This window comes from Callorhinus ursinus, unplaced genomic scaffold, assembly GCF_003265705.2.
Source record: "Callorhinus ursinus isolate GAN/ISIS: 27379988/994484 unplaced genomic scaffold, GSC_fseal_2.0 scaffold8, whole genome shotgun sequence".
Lineage (NCBI taxonomy): Eukaryota > Metazoa > Chordata > Mammalia > Carnivora > Otariidae > Callorhinus > Callorhinus ursinus.
The window spans coordinates 71,140,437-71,157,536 of NW_027397070.1; the positions used below are offsets into that span (position 1 = coordinate 71,140,437).

The 17,100-nt window shown below is 62.9% G+C and overlaps 1 protein-coding gene across 3 annotated transcripts; it reads left to right on the forward strand.

The window, feature by feature from the left end:
• On the forward strand, nucleotides 1-17,100 carry EXOC3L4 (exocyst complex component 3 like 4). 3 transcript variants are annotated; one of them, XR_012379196.1, is made up of 13 exons: nucleotides 1-126; nucleotides 3,955-4,391; nucleotides 4,857-5,514; nucleotides 6,296-6,407; nucleotides 6,682-6,804; nucleotides 7,148-7,248; nucleotides 7,485-7,565; nucleotides 9,452-9,566; nucleotides 10,124-10,243; nucleotides 10,336-10,488; nucleotides 11,127-11,248; nucleotides 12,445-12,964; nucleotides 13,053-14,149. XR_012379196.1 is itself a non-coding variant. In XM_073895934.1 (13 exons), exons 2-13 carry the CDS (start codon nucleotides 3,971-3,973, stop codon nucleotides 14,676-14,678), a joined length of 2,166 nt encoding a protein of 721 aa, XP_073752035.1. In that variant the 5' UTR covers nucleotides 1-126; nucleotides 3,955-3,970; the 3' UTR covers nucleotides 14,679-17,100. The 3 variants fall into 3 exon arrangements, 2 of the variants coding, with proteins under 2 accessions (XP_073752035.1, XP_073752034.1); XM_073895934.1 differs by lacking the exon at nucleotides 13,053-14,149 and adding an exon at nucleotides 14,673-17,100 and having other exon boundaries at nucleotides 12,445-12,598; XM_073895933.1 differs by lacking the exon at nucleotides 13,053-14,149 and having other exon boundaries at nucleotides 12,445-12,977.

Below are 17,100 nucleotides of genomic sequence, written 5' to 3' on the forward strand. Positions count from 1 at the left end.
TGTTGTGAGAGTGAGTGACTGCTCCGGTGGTCTCGCCACCGAGGCCCAGCTCTGGGGGACTGGCTCAGCTGGCTTCTCCTGGCTGCCCTGTCCTGCCTGGGGCCCCGGGCTCTCCTCACCCAGCAGGTATGTTTGGGGCAGGTGGAGCAGGAGGGCTGCAGGGATGCTGTGGGCAGTGGGCAGGGACTCAGGGGACTGAGGACAGATGCCGGCCGGCCCAGTGGCTTTCTGGGCCAAGGGCCTCGGCTCGGAGCCCAGGCCGGAGCGCCAGCTCAAACCGCCGTGCGCAGGCCCAGACATGCGGAACGCGGATGTGCGGATGTAGAGACACGCATGCGGGCCCAGACAGACACACACGGACTCACGGCCAAAGCCGCTCGCAGGCCTCTGGGGCACACGGACAGGGAGACACACTCAGGTCAACACACGAGGCCCCTCCGCACAAAAGTGGCAACACTGCCCCCAGGCTTACCCTCACATTAGGTTGCTTATCTATTTTCCTTGGGTCCCTGCCATGTACTGGCCGGGCCTGGCTGGGGGGTGAGTCAGGCCCACTCCCTGCCCTGGGGGGCTCGTGGCCAAGTGGCAGAGGCCCCGGACCATGCCACCGTCCCTCAGTCACGGGAGAAATTATGCCCAGGGCTGGGACCAGGTCCGCAGCGGGAGCCGCTGGGCGGGAAGGGCTGCTGGGTGCTGGGTGCTGGGTGCTGGGTGCTGGGTGCCGGGTGCCGGGTGCTGAGGCTTGCGGGAGCCGGGACAGCCTGTGTGGAGGTGTGGGAGGGAAGGGAGCAGGTTAGGATGGGGGAGTGGGTGGGAGCGGGCGCGGAGGGGCGGATGACGAAGGGCCTCCAGGGCCCACCCATGGAGGGGCCGGCTTCTCCTGCCGGCGCTGCGGGTCCCGGAGGGTTTTCTGTTGTCGCTTCTGAGAAGAGGAGTCTTTCAAGCGCCCTTTTCTACAGGCTTTGCTAATATATAGGAAAGTTCTTTTCTAAGCAAATGATCATCGTTGCCCACAAATAATGACAGATTTACCAGGTCCTTCTCAATATTGAAACCTCACTTATTTTCTTGTCTTATTGCCTTAACTAATCCTTCAAATGTTGAATAGAATGACAAGAGCATACACCAGTCCCCAGCCCCCCGCACGGCAACCAGGGCCTCTGAACGTTCAGGGAAATGGGGCCAGAGGGCCAGAGAGAGAAAGAGCCAGAAGGAGTCCTCACAGGTATGAGGAGGCAGGTACAGGTCAGGGACCAAGGCAGAGTCAGCAGGGCACTGAGTCCAGCAGATACCGGTGTGGTGCCCGGCCAGGCCAACCTGGGAGAGGGGTGACCCTGACCCTGATGGTCCACTCCTCCTCCAGGTTGGCTCTGGGCCGATGGGGAGGGGGTGGATGGACAGAGGCTCCTGGGATGGTAAGGAAGGCCCCATTGCCACAGGGACAGTGGGGCAGCCCAAGGACACCTTGGAGGTGGGGGCACCCATACCCCTGGGCCTTGAAATCCAGGTCAGATTTAGAGAGCAAAGATGGGGAGGCCGGGAGAGGGAGCAGCCTGAGAGGAAGCTGGGAGGCTGGACATTCGAGGGACAGAGAGGTGCCCGGGAGGCTGGATGGGTGCAGGTCAAGGAGGCCCAGAGGTGAGGTTGGAGGAAGTTCGGGGTTGGCAAGGCCTTGGGTGCCAGGCTCTGGGGATCCATGGAAGGGTTTAAAACAAGGGAGTGACCTCGTTGGCTCCTGCTGTGGGAAGGTCAATAATGGCTTGGGAAGCTGTGGGAGCAAGGTCAGAGGGGGCAGAGAGACCAGCCGGGGGCCTCGATGGGCCTTCGGGACGGGTCCAGTTCCAGATGAGGGTGGCTGAGCAGGCTGGGGAGACCCGTGTGCTTGTGTAGCTTCACATAAGACCCAAACTGCCAGCCGCCCTTCCTCCCCCAGAACCTGCCTCTCGGCCCCACTCCTGGCATCTGGACGCTGCCCCCACCGTGGGCCCTGCGGCCAGGGGAAAGGGCTCCTTGGGCAGCAGCCCTGGCTCACTGGGGCTGGGAGACTCGGGGGAACCCGGCCTCCGCTCCTGGGGCCGCATGGGCCTGGGTTGGCCGAGGCTCCCTGACCCTGAGCTGTGTGGCTGGAGACAAGACCCTGCCTCTTTTCAGAGCCTGTTTGCTCACCTATGAGATAAAGTGACACCCTACAACTTTGTTGTTAGGGGGATCTGATGTGCACCAGGCCTTGGGCTGGGCACACAGTAGGTGCTTACTAAGTGTGAACTCTCCCCAGCCAAGACCTTGCCCACATGCCCCTGGTGACGGCGCTCAAAGCACATCTGGGCAGAGCACAGGCCACCCAGACCCTGCCGGTGACTGAGGGGCCCCAGGGAGAGGGGAGTTGGGGGTGGGGAGGGCAGAAAGCTCTTGGGAGCTTTGGGACAATGTTCCCTGCATGTGTGGGTCAGTCGAATCAGGGCAGGGTCTCCGAGTCCCGGTGCCCAGGAGAGGACGATGACCTGTGGCCCGGGCAGGGCTGATAAGAACCCATCAATCACCTGGGCCTGCCTCTCCCTCAACAGGGCCTCTCTCCAGCTGTTAGGTGGCCTCTGGGCAGAGGGAGGGAGGCCTCCGCTGACCACCTGCGTGTCTGACCCCTGGAGGGCATTGGGGGTGGGTGAGGGTCTGGGCCCTGCCCATCCCAGTGTCACCCCCCCCCCCGCCCAAGGCAAATGGGGACCTGGGGAGAGGTGTTCCTGCCCGATGTCACCCAAGGGTCAGGTGATAGCCTGACCTTTGTCCTGGGGGTGGGGGGAGCCAGGGGATGGCCTGGGGGCTCTGGCCTCTGGTTGGCCAGTGACTTCAATAAGTCCAGCCCTCCTTTTGGCCAACTTCTCCAAGGCTAAAGTAAGACCTTGCTGGTCTAAGACAGCCCCCCCACCCATAACACCTTCACAGAGGGGTGGGTGGGAGGTCCCCTCCGGCTGAGGAGGTCCCACTCAGCTTAACCTAAAGCCAGAAAATCAAACACGGGCCAGGCTGTGCCGGAAGGGAGTGTGGGTGCAGCCTACGGAAGGCCTGAGGCCCAGGGTGGGCAGGGGCAGCCCCTGCTTTGCACCTCCTGCCCTAGGGACCCCCTCAGCACCCCCTCTGGGGGGGCGGGCAGGGCACACCAGGGCTGGGCGGGGAGGAGACGCAATGGGTGAGTACTGCCCCGGGGACCCCCAGCCCCGGGTTAAATATAGACCTGTGGCCCCTCCCACCACTCCCCCTACAGTGCTGCAAGGCCGCATAGGCAGATAAGCCTTAGGGGCAGCTAGGGGTGGCCATAGACCTCAGGCCTGACCCCGCCTCCCTCCAGTTCTGAGCTACCCAGAGAAGGAGGTAGTCTCTTACAGGGGTCCCTGAGCTCCCCTTTCAGCAGAAGCAGTTAGGTCCGATGGGCTGAATGGGGGTGAGCTGAGGGCTTTGGTGAGCGGGGAGGGCAGTGAAGGCTAGGGGGTGGGGAGAGTGGGCATTTTAGGCCTCAGGACCTAACATCCAGGAAATCCTGGATGTGGTTGCTGGGCCCAGCCCCGGGGGCTGTGGGCTGTGGCTTGGGCTGTGCCCTGGGACCCGCAAGTTCAACTCTTCTCTCCAGCTCTGACGGGAGGGTCTGGCCTGGCAGAGCCAGGGAGGCTGGGCACCTGGGGGTACCCTGGGGAAGGTGGTGTCACGGGAGTTTTCCAGAAGGAGGTAGCTGTCTGCATCTCAGTGCCAGCTGCAGCCTGGCATGAAGACAGCTCTGGCCTCGAGAGCTGCCTGGTGCCGGCCTGGGGTCATCTCCTGGAAGAAGCTTCCCTGACCAAGCCCAGCCACTGAGCTCCGTCAGGTCTCACAGGGTTCTCACGGAGTTTCTGGGCCCATTCCCCAGGGCTGGGTGCCACCCCCCTCCCTCACTCCAGGCCTCCTGTGCCTCCTTTTCATCTCCAGCTTTCCTGCTACCAAGATGTCATTGCCACGGACAGTGACCTCCGGGCCGGAGCTGCACAGCCCTGAGGGGGCTGCGAAGAAGCTGCAGACCCCACCAGTGCGGGGTACTTGGCGGGCAAGCAGTGAAGGCACGCCCAGCACCCACCGTGAGGACACTCGGCCCGGCCTGGGCACCCTGCGGTGGGCTTTCTCCCGGACAAGCCAGCGGGCCTCAGGCCAGGCCCTCGAGGAGGACCTGGGCCTGTTCCAGCGCAGCTCCCGCTTCCTGTTCCGGTCCTTACGGCGTGCCCAGGATAATGGCTCCCCTGCCCGCCAGCCCCAGGCCACTGCTGTGCCAGGGGTGACCCATGGCCCAGAAGTGCCCTCTAGGGTCATGGATGGTGGCCAACGGCAGTCCTCCGCTGGGGTGGGGCCTGAGGAACTGGAACCTGAGGCAGGTGAGAGCTTCACAAACAGTACTGAGCATGCAGGGAAACGGAGGCCGGAGGGTGAGCAGCAGGGCCCAGGCTTCCTGACAGGCTGTCCTCCCCAGCTCCCCCAACACTGCCCTGCACGATTGCATTTTACATTCTCCCAGCATTTCAAGCAGGGGAGCACCCACTGCGCGGCTCAGAGAGCTGGGAGTGAGCCAAGTGAGACTCAAGTCTCACAGCCAGGAAGTGGCGAAATGGGATTTGAACCCAGACCTGCACGACCCCAGAACCCTCACCTCTCCACAGCCTTCCGGAGCCTGGCTCCTGGCCAAACCAGAGGGCTGGACCAAGGCCCTGGCCCTCTCGGGTCCCAGGGTCCCAGAGGGCGCCCGGCAGCCATGTGCGCATGGGGAGGGCCAGGGCGGGACACACCAACGGTGCTGAGGCGGCGCCGCTCACTGCCGCTTTCCTCGCCTGTCCTTGCAAAAGGCAAATCTGTGGCCGATCTCATCACCGAGCGGCAGCTGCTGCGGGCCTTCGAACAGCTGCGGCAGCTGGAGGTGCGGCTCGTGGCCGAGAAGGCCTCGCACACCTTCGAGGAGGACCCCACCGGCTTCGCGCGGCGCGCCATGGACGTGTGCCTGCACTACGACGGGCTGGCGGCTGAGATCGGCGCCATCGTGCGCGAGACGCTGGGCCCGGACGGCGTGGACGCGGCGGCGCTGGGCGACCTGGCCCGCGTGGTGCGCGCGGAGGAGGCGGCCCACCCGGTGCCGCCGGCCGACGGCGACTTCCTGCTCACCCCGCGCCGCTGGCGCCAGCACTGGGAGGACGCGGTGAGGCGCAGCGCGCAGGAGCGCGTGCAGCAGGCGGGCGCCGGGGAGGCTCGGGGGGCAGCCGAGGCGGAGGGCGCATCGGGCCTGGCCCAGCTTCTGGCCGAGCTCGGCGGCTTGGTTCGCAGCGACCTGCACAAGGTGCGGCAGGAGGTGCAGCCGGCTTACTCGGCCGCCGGCCTCCCGGCGTGGGAGGCTTACCTGCGCGCCTTCCACGGCGCGGTGGCCCAGCGCCTGCAGGAGCTCGCACAGGACGCCCGGGGCTGCGAGCAGCTCTATGTCCTGTTGGACTGGGCGGCCAATGTCTATGGCAGGTGAGGCCCCAGCCAGAGCGCCGCGGGGGGGCGGGGGGGGCGGAGGGGCTGGCATTGCCCACCTGGCACTGCCCGCCCGGAGACCTTTGGGAGCCCCCTCCCGCCCCCCGCCCCCCCCCCCCCCCCCGTCCCGAGGAGCATGGGGCACTTTTCTTCTCTCTTTCCTCCCTGGGAGAGGCTGGTGGTTGGGCGTCCGACCGGGATCCCTGGGACTTTGACATTCTTTTCTTCCTGCTCTGGGCCATGGTACTCTCCCATCAGGATTTTCTTAAGGGGCCACCCATGCACCTGTTCCTGAAAGCAGGAAAGCATCTGAAAGGAGTCCAGGTAGAGCGCCCATGCTAGTCCACAGGGCGCGTGTGTGCATTTACAAAAGGGCAGCTCTCCAGGCAGGACACAGCTGCGGATCACAGATGCTGGGCATGGGTTGGATCTCACTGCCACTCTTCCCTTTGGATGGGCACCTAGGTACAGGGCCCAGCCTGTTATCAGCTCCCACCCCCAGCTTTGCACGGTGTGATGGGGTGGATTACCTTTGCTGCTGAGCACTCCTCGGCTCTGAAGGCCAGAGAGCAGGTGGGAAGAGGGTGACTAAACACTCCTGGGTTCATTAATCGGCTGTGTGGCCTCAGGCAGGTGCCCATCACTCTCTGGACCTCCCTGGAGTGGGCTGGAGAGTGGCAGATCCCTGAGCTGTGTGGTGCTTGGTGACGGTGTCAGGCTTTGGCCAGGGGGAAACTGGGACAGCCACTAGGCCCTCAGCCCCTCCCCTGCCTTCCAGTCCTGACTTCCTGGGTGCCCCGGACCTGACTCTGTCCACAGAGCCACTACCCCCACTCCTGGCACCTGCCTTGTGGGCCCGCCTGCAGAGTGACTACACCAGCTTCCTAGAGGTGAGGCCAGGGCAGGGCCAGGCCTGAGGGGCACGATGATCCAGGTTGAATGTGGCTACCTCACTGTGGGGAGGTGTGGCGCCCAGAATCACCCTGGGTCTGTGGCCCTGGCTCAGGCCAGAGCCACTTCTCACCCTGTGGCCTTTGGCATAGGCCTATGCCCTGGCAGGTTGGTCCTTTTCTCCAAGGGCACACGACAGAGTGCTGGAGGTAGGGGAACTGGGACCTCCTTCTTGGGAGGGTCTCACTGTGCCCCTCTCCCCACCTCTCACAGACCAAGATCACGAGCTGCTTCGATAGCATCCTGCAGCTAGAACAGAGTCGTTGGGCGGACGCTGAGGCCCCCGATGTGCTACAGGGCCTCTACCACACGCCGCTGTCCATTGATGTCCACATGGTGAGCCTCAGGGGGAGGGATGTATATTTGGGCCTCTGGTGGTGTTTGGTCCCCCTTGAGGTGAGGACACCCAGAACTATACAATCCAGTCCCGAACTCCCTTCCCCATTAGCCGAGAGCCTGAGGACCCACCTGGGGCGGAATCAGGGACCCTGGGTCTCCTGCCAGCTTGGGAGCCCCGGGGCATAGTGCCCAGCTTAGCCAGTGGCCGGTGGATGTGGGGAGTCAGGAGGAGCTTCTGGAAGCTGTAGCCGAGATGGGGAGACAGAGCAGAGCGGGCTGGAGACAGGGGGCATCGGGATCTGGGCTCTGATGTGGGTTCAGCGGGTGGCATCTCTTGCAGCTCGTGGCAGAGCACGTGAAGGCGGCCGGTGCCATCTCTGCGGAACTGGAGGCCACCACCCTGTGCATCTGCACGCGGGCGCTCAGCCTCTTCTTGCCCAGGTGCGGGCACATCCTCCCCCCCAGGATGGGGTGGGTGGAGTGGCCAGGGTATGGAGGGCTGTTGTCCATGGGGGAGGGCCCAACCCGTTTGCTCAGAGTCTGAGATCCCCGGACAGGGGAGAGGAAGGGGCCTCCTTATAAGGCCGGGGGGTCTGGGTGGGGACCTGAGGGGAGGGCGGACCCTGGGTCATAGCACCTTCAGTAAGGGTCCCTAAGGCCTCTGCCTTTACCCCCAGGTTTGAAAAGGCTTTTCTAGAGTCGAAGGCAGTGAACGAGCCTCATCTGGGCGCAAATATCAACGCCTGCGAGGAGCTCAGGTGGGTCTCTCCTGCTCCTCCGCAGGGGAGGTGCCCGGAACAGCCAGCAGGGGGCGCGCGAGCTCGGGAAGTGGGGTATAGTAAGCTCCCGGCGGCCGGCGCACGGGAGAAGAATCTGGCGCGGGGCGGCTGCGTTGGGGAACTTCCCAGAAGGCCTGCTGGATGGCTCCCCCTCTCCGCTCCCGCCCCCGCTGTAAGGTCCTCCCTCCGCCCTGCAGAGCTGAGGCCCTGGAAGGGATGCAGGGAGTTTCAACGCTGAGCCGAGGCTAAGTTCCAGCCACCCCAGTCATGCCCGTTACCTGCCCAGTGTGTCCCCTGCCACCTTGGGCTCCTTTCTTTCCTCCCTTCATCCAAGTTAGCCATCTTCCTTTTCAGGGACACTCCCTTCTCCCGGAAGCCCTCCCTGACCCTCCGTGCCCCCTCCCCTCTACCCTAGGGGTGGCACCTGGGTTCCTCGGCCCCAAAAGGCAGAGCCCCCCTTTCTGCTGGCAGCAGCGGCCCCCCTTCTATGCTTTCAACACCAAGACCAGCTTCAGTGTTCCCCACATGTGGACGCACCAGCAGCTGTGGGCGTGGACTTTGAGCCACCCCGGCTGGGCTCCCATGTCAGCCCTGCCACCTGCTTGCTGTGTGCCCCAAGATAAGTCACTTCCCTCTTCTGTGGCTCCTTTTGTCATCTGTGAAATGGAGATCGGAGCACCTGCTCCCGAGGGCTGCATGGGGACTCAGTGCCTTAGAGGGATCATCTCGTGTTCACTTTTCGTGAGCACTTGTGATGTGCTGGGCACCGTGCCAGTGTTTACCCGCCTGATGCATCTCATCCCATGTGCGCTGTCCCCGGGGAGTGCACAGATGGGAAAGTGGAGGCTCAGAAAGGAAATGCCACTTGCCCGCCATCGTGCGCCATCCTGTATGTGCTGGACCTGGGACTTAAACCAGGCTTGTCTGAATCCAAAGCATGACCATGATGAGGACCACTCATCTAACACTCTCATCCCTAATCTGAGCCAGGCTGGTCCGGTCCGTTCAGCCCCAGGAAGCATTCTCTGCCCCTTGGTAGGCAACCTCTGGCCCAGCCCCTGATGCAACTTCAGCCTGCCTTTTTGTGTCCCTGTTTGGCGACTGGGGATAGCCTGGTCCTCAGTTTCCTCAAAAGTGAAATGGGGACGTTGTCACGTTCAGGGAGGCAGTTATGGGGCTCAAAGGAGGGCCTCTGTGCCAGTCATGGCCAGGCTGCACTGTCTCATCACCGAGATGGACAGAAGTTTGGTCCAGAGCTGCCACAGGGGAGTTCTGCTGTGCCGTGGGGCCACCACCGCCCCCTACGGACCTACCCTCTGTGATCAGCTCCTGGGGCTTTAGTGATGGCTTCTCACCTGTCTCTGGGAAGCCCTCCCTGACACTCCCTGGGGGTGGCAGCTAAGTTCCCCCCAGAAGGCAGAGGTCCCCCTTTCTGCTGGTGGCAGCGGCCCCCCTTCTGTGCCTTCAACACCAGGACCAGCTTCAGTGTCCCCCACATTGTGGGTGCACCAGCAGTTGTGGGCATGGACCTTGAGCCACCCCCGCTGGGCTCCCATCTCAGCCCTGCCACCTGCTCGCAGTGTGCCCCAAGATAAGTCACTTCCCTCTTCTGTGCCTCCTTTTGTCATCTGTGAAATGGAGATCGGAGCACCTGCTCCCGAGGGTTGCATGGGGACTCAGTGCCTTAGAGGGATCATTTTGCCTTCAGGGTTACTACCCCGTGCAGCCCTAGGGGCTGCCCTTCACATTCTAGTCTAAGTGAATGGAGTTGGTGTGGCATCTAGCCTCCATGGCTGTATGCCAGAACTCGTTCCACAGCCTGCTCCTCCTTGCCCACTCCCTCCCCTGTCCTGGCCCCTCCCCAGGACCCATCTTCTGGCCAGGTTCCCAGGAACCTTTGAAGAGCTGGAGAAACCTCTAGTGGCTGCCACCTGCACCTTCCAGAAGCAGCTGCTCCGGGGCCTGCAGTGTGATGTGCAAGTGAGTGGGACTTCCCTCCCCACTTTCCACACCCAGCAGGTGCGCCCTGTGCCCTGGAGCCTGGGGGGGCCAGTTCACAGCATTCACGTACCCCTGGGGCAGCTTCAGGGGTGGTACATTGTGGGGTGGGCAAGGGACCTGAGCTGAGCAGCGAGGTCAGGAGACACCTACTTACTTCAGTCTCCGCCTCTCGGAGAAGGTGGGTTCAAGGAGCCAGACCCCTCACCCAGCCCCTCAAGGCCTCCCCAGGTTCCCCTCAGCAAGGCCTGCCCAGAGGCTCAAACTCAAACCCTGTCCGTTGGAGCTCAGGGCCTGGAGGAGGCATTCCTGCCAAAGGCCTTGTGACTTTCGTGGCCGAGAGAGGAAATGTTATCAGGGTGACTTTAGAAGGGAGTCAGATAGCCCCTCCAGAGTTTCTTCCCGGGGACAGTTTCTCCCTTGGCCCGAAACGCCCCATGAGGAGCCAGGCACTGGGCTCTGAGGAGCGGGGGCTCTGAGGGGTGGGTCTGGGGGGGGGAGGATACGGTTGGAAGACTCGTGTCCCCCTCTGCTCCCAGCCGCTTTTCAGGGTCCTATGCACCAAGGCCTGGCTGACACAGGACGTGCTGCAGCCGATCATGGACAAGGTGGTGGCCTTTGCCCGCCATTTGGAGCACGTGGCCCCACTGCGGGCGCAGGTATCTCAAGGGCAAGGGCTCTGGAGGGGACGCGCCCTGGGCTGGGGCTGTTAGCTCTGACTGACCCTGACCCTGCACCCTGGCCCGCCCAGGAGACTCTGCAGGAGGTGCACCGGTACGTGGTCCGTGAGTACCTGGCCCAGGTGCTGAGGCCGCGTGAACGGTTCCGGGGTGAGGAGCGCATGACTGGCTCCCAGAAGATGGGCCTCGACGCCCAGGCCATTGGCCACACCTTCCAGGGCTTGGTAGGAGCATCAGCTGACGGCCCCAAGTGCTTGCCTCCTCTAGGGCCTCTGGCCTGTGGACCCTCCACTGGCACCCCCTATTCCCATTTTAGGGGCCTCTGCAAGAGCCCCTGCGGGGTGGGCTTTGGCAGAAGTGGCTCTCCCCACTCTCCATCAACCAGGAGAGGGATTGGGAGTTCTGGTATGGCTGGGGTGGGGCCAGGGGGAGGTCATCTCCTTATATTTGCATACAGTTGGTGGGGTGAGTAGGGAAGGGGCGGGGCCTGTGGGAGGCTTTTCCAGCACCCCTGACCCAGCCCTTGCAGCTGAGGCACTTCATACACACACACCCCTTATCTGGGCTGTTGGTCCCCCACAGGCTCTAGGATTCAGGGCAGTACTTCCGGGCTGGGGCCTAAGTTTACCCATCTGAGCAGAGACGGGAAGACATTTCTGCACTGTATCGTGGGAAGGGAAGCCGAATATTGCTCTGTGGCTGAGTCCACAGCACCAGGCCCGAGTCCCCAGTCACAGTGGGGACGCGGTGGTGGCTGCAGGGGGCGGGCTTGCTGTGCCCTAGTGGCGGGGTTGCAGGCGTGGACGGCAAGGAGGCTCCCCGGGGAGGTGGCCGGTCCGGCACTGTCTCCATGTCTCCACAGGGCTCTGAGGCCACGTGGCTGGACCAGGCTATCCCGTGTGTGGCTGACATCCTGGGTGAGACTTACAAAGATGACATCCGGAGGCACCTGGAGACACTCATCGGGAGCTACCCTGACATCAGGTTTGTTACCCACCTGCTCCCTCACTGGGCTCCGAGGACAGAGCGCTGCCAGGCCCGGGGGCAGGGGGGCAGGCGGGCAGGCAGGGAGCCTTCAGAGGGTCCCTGTGGTTCTAGGTGGGCAGGTGAGGAACCACAGGGAGGCACAGCTTGTTCCAGTGGGGAGGGGAGCCACGGTGCAGGCGGGGTGGCCCCCCCCAAGCGGGCTACTGTGCGCATGTGTGTGGAGACCTGGGGACCGTGGCCCCTGACCTTCAGGCCGGGGTGGGGGTGGGGCGGAGGAGCGGGGGCTGCCCCTCCTTCAGAAGCTATTCTTGGCCATTCTCCTTCAGTGCTGTGGGGTGGGGAGTACCCTAGAGCCTGGGGGGGCTCGGGGTCGGGGCCCCTTCCTGGTCATCAGGCGTGGAGACAAGTACCCGCATCCGCGAGTCTGAAGGGGAGGGGCAGCCCTCTCTGCGAGAAAGCCCTATTGGGAGCCCGACTCCTGACACCGACCAGGAGGAAGGAGGCTTTGATCCCCGGGAGTATGTTGGGGGGAATGGTGAGTCATCGATCCCGTGGAAATTCCAGCCCGGATCTTTCCATAGCCTTGGAGATTCCAGGATGGGGAGGCCACAGAGAGCCCTGAGCAAGGCCCTTTTCCCCAGCCAGGACTGTCTCTGCCTTTGGCTGGAAATGACTACCCCTCACAGCTCAGGGGTTTCCCCCCTGGTCCCTGGAGTTCCCCTACACTCGGCGGGCTCTGCCCCCCCGGAGGGCAGGAGGAGGGACTCCGTCCGTATGCTGCTGGGCCAGGGTCCCCGCAGTGCCTCTCTCCCTGCTGCGTGTCCGTGTGGCTCCCTGCGCGGTGCTCCCAGGAAGAGGCCCGGGACACCTCCTGGCCTGGACCCACTCTCCTTGAAGCCATATCACTCCCTTGCTCACTCCTCCACTGTTTCTTGAAGCCCAGCTTGGACTGTTTTCCCTGATGGGCATGCCCCCCCCTCCCCACCCAGCTCCACACCCTTGGAGCCCCAGCCACCCTGTCCAGGGGCACTGCCCACTCCCCTGACCCCGGCCTTGGTCATTCTTGGCCTTTCTCGGTCCAGGCCCCAGGGATGTCGGGTGCCCTGTACTTGAGCCCAGGGGTTCCCCTCACTCAAGGTTGGGACTGCCACTGGAGATGTTGGGCCTACAGTGATCGGGGCGTGTCTATGCAGGCGGGACCACGTGCTGGCCATTCTGGGTCTGCGCAGACTGGGCCACCGGCGGAACCAGCGCCTCCTGCAGCATGCCCAGTACCTGCTGAGGTCTGCGGCCAAGGCGGGCGGCTCCGCGGCTGCTGGGGGCCACGTGCTCTTCGAAGAGATCGAGGTGCCTACCTCCATGGACCTGCTGATCACCTGCATCTAATGCTCCTGGGTCTGAGAGGGGGCGGGCTCAGGTGGGGGGCTGCAACAGCTAGAGGGTCGAAGAACCAAGCTTGGAGCCCGGGGAGGCACACTCAGCCCCACTCCCAACCTTGAAGCCCATCATAAGGAACCCTCATTCTCAGCCATGCGTGGCTGCTTACCAGAAGGCACGACAGGAAGAGAGGCATTTCAGGCATGTGTGCGGGAGTGTCTGGGGTGGCAGAGGTTCCCTTCAGTACAGCCCACCAGGGAAGGCCTCCCCGCCTAACTGTCCAGCACCACCCCCAGCCTGAATGTGAAGACCAGAGTATTTATTTTTAAAATAAAGGTGAATTAAAATGGGCCTCCCCGCCTAACTGTCCAGCACCACCCCCAGTCTGAATGTGAAGACCAGAGTATTTATTTTTAAAATAAAGGTGAATTAAAATGTGCCTCCCTAAAGAGGGGGTGGGGCCGAGTTGGCCAGGAGCAGAAAGTGTGGGTCCCCACGTCGTAAGGGGTCAGGATGGAAAGTTCTGTGATGACTCCATTTGGTTGATGGACCTTTCCCGCCCATTGTACAAATGGGGAGACTGAGGCAGGTACAGAGCTGGGAAAGCCTGTGCCTATGGCTGTGCAGATTAAACAGTCTTTAACCCTGGGATCCTGGGTCCACTGGCCTCATGTGCCAAGTGAACCTCACCCAGCAGGGGTGGGAGCTGTTCTGTCCTGTTCTAAACAGGCCTGGGCTCCTCGGAGACGAGAAAAGGCCAAGGCATATTCTGCAGCTTGAAGTATTTGGGTTAGATGTAAGAGGGACTTCCCAGCAGGGCAAGTGTCACCCAAGGAGTATGTGTGGAGGGTGCTGATCCTCCTGGTCTCAGCTCTGCAGGCGGGGCTGCGAGGAGATTGCCCCAGTGTGCACCTGTTCCCCCCCACCCCCCCCTTCTCTCCCAGAAGGCTGGCACTGGAATTTGACTCCAGCCTCCTGGCAGGGCTACAAGGAAACTCATTTGCATGAGCAGCCTCCAGCTTGCCGGGGAGACTGAGCGCTGAGATGGCGGGGGGGGGGGGGGACACTGAGCCGGGCAGCCCTGGGTGCCTTCCCACCGCCCTTCTGCAGCAGACCACCGGCTCTCTGAGCCTGACCTTGACCACGCCAGTGGTGGGAGGCAAGTGACTGCAGGTGGGCCAAGGTTCTAAGAACCCAATGCTGTTGAGTCTCCTGAGCACAGGGCAAGGGTTCTAACAGACTGCAGGCCCAGGCAGGTGGGGGATAGGACTCTCCTGCCTCCCCCGGGCCCACCTCCCCACACCACGGACAGCGAGGGGCAGTGCCCGGGCAGGTCTCCCACAGCCCCTATGCCAAGGCTGGAGAACACAGCCAGATCTGAGTGTTGTCGGAGTCCTGGAGGGAGTAGAAGCAGGTACCAGGGGCAGCCCCCTCCATGAATACACGGGGGCTGGGGGTCAGGGGTGGGGCAGGCAGGAGGCTGAGGGGGTGTCCAGACCTCCCTAAGCAGGGAACCCGGTGGGGTGGGGTGAGGTGGGTGGGGCAGGAAGGAGCACGAGGAGAGGCTGCGGTTCAGTTCGCAAGCTCCAGGATGGGGCGGGGGCAGGGGGGGCTGTTTCGGCTGATGACAAGCAGTCGTCCTGTCTTTCCGCTGTGGGGAAACTGAGGCCCACCAAGGGTGGAGGTTGCTGCACACCAGGCCCCAGCACAGGTAGCCTGAGACCAGGGGGAAAGGGAGGTGTTGGAGGGGCACCGCCTGGGTGGGGTGGGCCGTAGGAGGGCTGGATCAGATCCTGTTCAGGTTCTCCCTAGGGAGCCCATACCCCATGTTGGAGCCCCAGTCCCCTCGTGGAAGCCTCCTCTTGCAGCCCCTGGCCCTGACCCTGACCCCACCAGGCCTGGCCCTGCCTGAGCCCCTTGGTTGGAGGCTGAGGGTCCTGGGGCTGGGTTTCCAAGACGGGTTGCAGAAGTGGGGAGGGGTTCAGTCCCAGCCATGAGACAGCAGGCAAATTCCTTTACTTCCCTGTGCCTCTGTTTTCTCTAGCCATGAAATGGGGGTGCTGTCTGTGCCCCCCAGGCTGGGGAGGCTGAAGTATAAGCCAGCCTGAAAGCCAGAACCCTGGCCCTCCTGTCACCCCGTGTGCCTGCGGCCCGGCCAGACCACAGTCTGCAAACAGAAGCTAAGCGGGTCTGGTGCAGGAGTGGGGGTGCTCTGAGGGGTAGTGAAGCCTGAGGTCTGTGGGGTTGCTGAGTGGGGCAGGTGCCCGGGAGGAGGCTGGGAAGAGGCGCCGAAGCTGAGGAGCTGCTCTCTGGCAGGAGCTTCCTGCCTCAGTGGAAAGGGTTCAGGCTGAGACCCGGGCCATCTTCCTGAGCGTGTCTGGGCCTGGAGACAGGAAGTCAGGTTTTCCTGGCTGGAACCTTCATGCCCAGGCGGGTATGTGTGCCTCGTGTGTGTTCCTGTGAGCCCAGCAGTGTCTGGACACTGGGGCTGGCTTCCCTAGATTAAGTTGGGATGAGCAGGAAGCTGGATAGCAGCTCCTATGAGGGTGGGGTCAGGAAGGCTGGGGCCCAAAGGAGGACCAGGCCGAGGGAGCCAGTCTCTGGCCATTGACCACTCTGCCCGAGACCCTCCCGCTCTCCCTGCCCAGGTCCTAGGAGGCCTTGCCGAGGGTCTAGCGTATTTCCTTGGCCATCCTGTTGTCCAGGCCAAGCGTGGGGGAGGGGCCGGCGCTCGGAGGGCAGCTTCCGGACTTGTGGGCCAGGTTGTCTGGCTGATAAGGAAACCCGTGTGCATGTGTGTTCCTGCGGTGCCTGGGGATGGAGGGGCCGTGCCCATGTCTGCGTTCCCCTGCATTCTGGAGCAAGACATCCTATTTGCCCCCAGAACTTGGGTCCTGGGCCCTACCAGCTGACCCCTGGTCTCATCTCTGCCTGGCCACTCTTTCTCCAGCATAGCTCCCTGCTCTTTTCTCTCCAGCTCAGCTCGGCTTCCTTCAGTGCCACACTTCCTGGGGCTCCTTCATGGATCGGAGGTTGCTTCTGGTCTCTGGCCCCGAGCCTGTGGGACCAACAAGGCCCCCTCTGAGCAGTCTTTGGGACCCCAGCCCAGCCTGGGGAGGGCAGTGAGAAAGTGCAGAGGGGCAGACTGCCCAGGGCGGAGGGCTCAGGTCCAAGGACACGATGGGTACCACAGCCTGCCAGTCCTTCTGCCAGCCCAAAGACAATCCCGGGGTGTCGGGAGGCGACATGAGTGTCCCTAACCCTAGCTCAGCCTGGGACTTGTGCCTTCTCTGGGTACCTCTCCCTGCTGGTCCCCTGGTGCTCGGGCCCAGCTCCCCTCAAGCGTGTTGTGCCGTACACGCCCACGGGGCCACACCAGGCAGGAGTGTGTTCAGGTCTCGGCCCTGCCCTCCTCTTGCTGATGACCATTTCCGCTCAGAGGCTCCGTCTCCTCTGAGGCACGGGGGTGGACGAGAGCATCCACAGGTCCCGGCAGGGCTGTCAGCGTGTCATCTCCGCGCCTGCGTAGTCTCTCCCTCTTCCTTGTTGGCCTGGTGACCCCAGCCCCTTCCTTCCTGGCCCCACACCTCATGGGGTCAGCGCCCTCATCAGCCAGGATGCGGTCCTTGCAGGCCCCCACCACTGCAGGGGAGGGGAGAGGAGGCTGCAGCGTTCCCAGGGTCACCCCCCATCCCCATCATCATTTCCTTCCTTTGCTACCGTGAGGTCCCTCTGGGAACTCAGCAGGCCGGAGGGGCCCTTCTCGTGGAGCTCTGGGCCGTGGGCCTGTGTGCAGGTCTGGGGAGACAAGGATGCTGCTGACAAGGGCCAGCCTCACAGAGCCCTGGGTCTGGGAGAATCAGCCCCCCCTCCGGTGGCGGTGCAGGCCCTCCTTGTAGGGCAGATGTGCCGGGGGCCGGGAGCTCCCACGGGTGAGTGCTGCCGGGGTCTCAGCCCAGCCACCCTGGGCCCCCTCCTCTGGTGAAATGGTTGGAGGGGACGAACCCCAGACAAGTCAAACCCACCCCGGGGCCTGCTCCTCTTCTGGGACCCATGGGGCCCGGACTAGTCATTGCAAAGACTTTCCTCTTCGCAGGGATTCCCATACTGTGTCTGCACACAGACATCCCCACCTCTTAGTGGCCTTTAAAAGGTATTTGTTAGATGTTTTCAGTGTTTGGTTTTTTTAAAAGATTTTATTTATTCATTTGACAGAGAGAGAGAGACACAGGGAGAGAGGGAACACAAGCAGGGGGAGCGGGGGAGGGAGAAGCAGGCTTCCCGCGGAGCAGGGAGCCCGATGTGGGGCTCGATCCCAGGACCCCGGGAGCATGACCTGAGCCGAAGGCAGACGCTTCACTGACTGAGCCACCCAGGCGCCCCAGATGTTTTCAGTGTTTAAAACTCTAATCACGTTTTGGATAGCAACACCATCACATAGCTCATAATTAAAAAGTACAAAAAAGTTATAA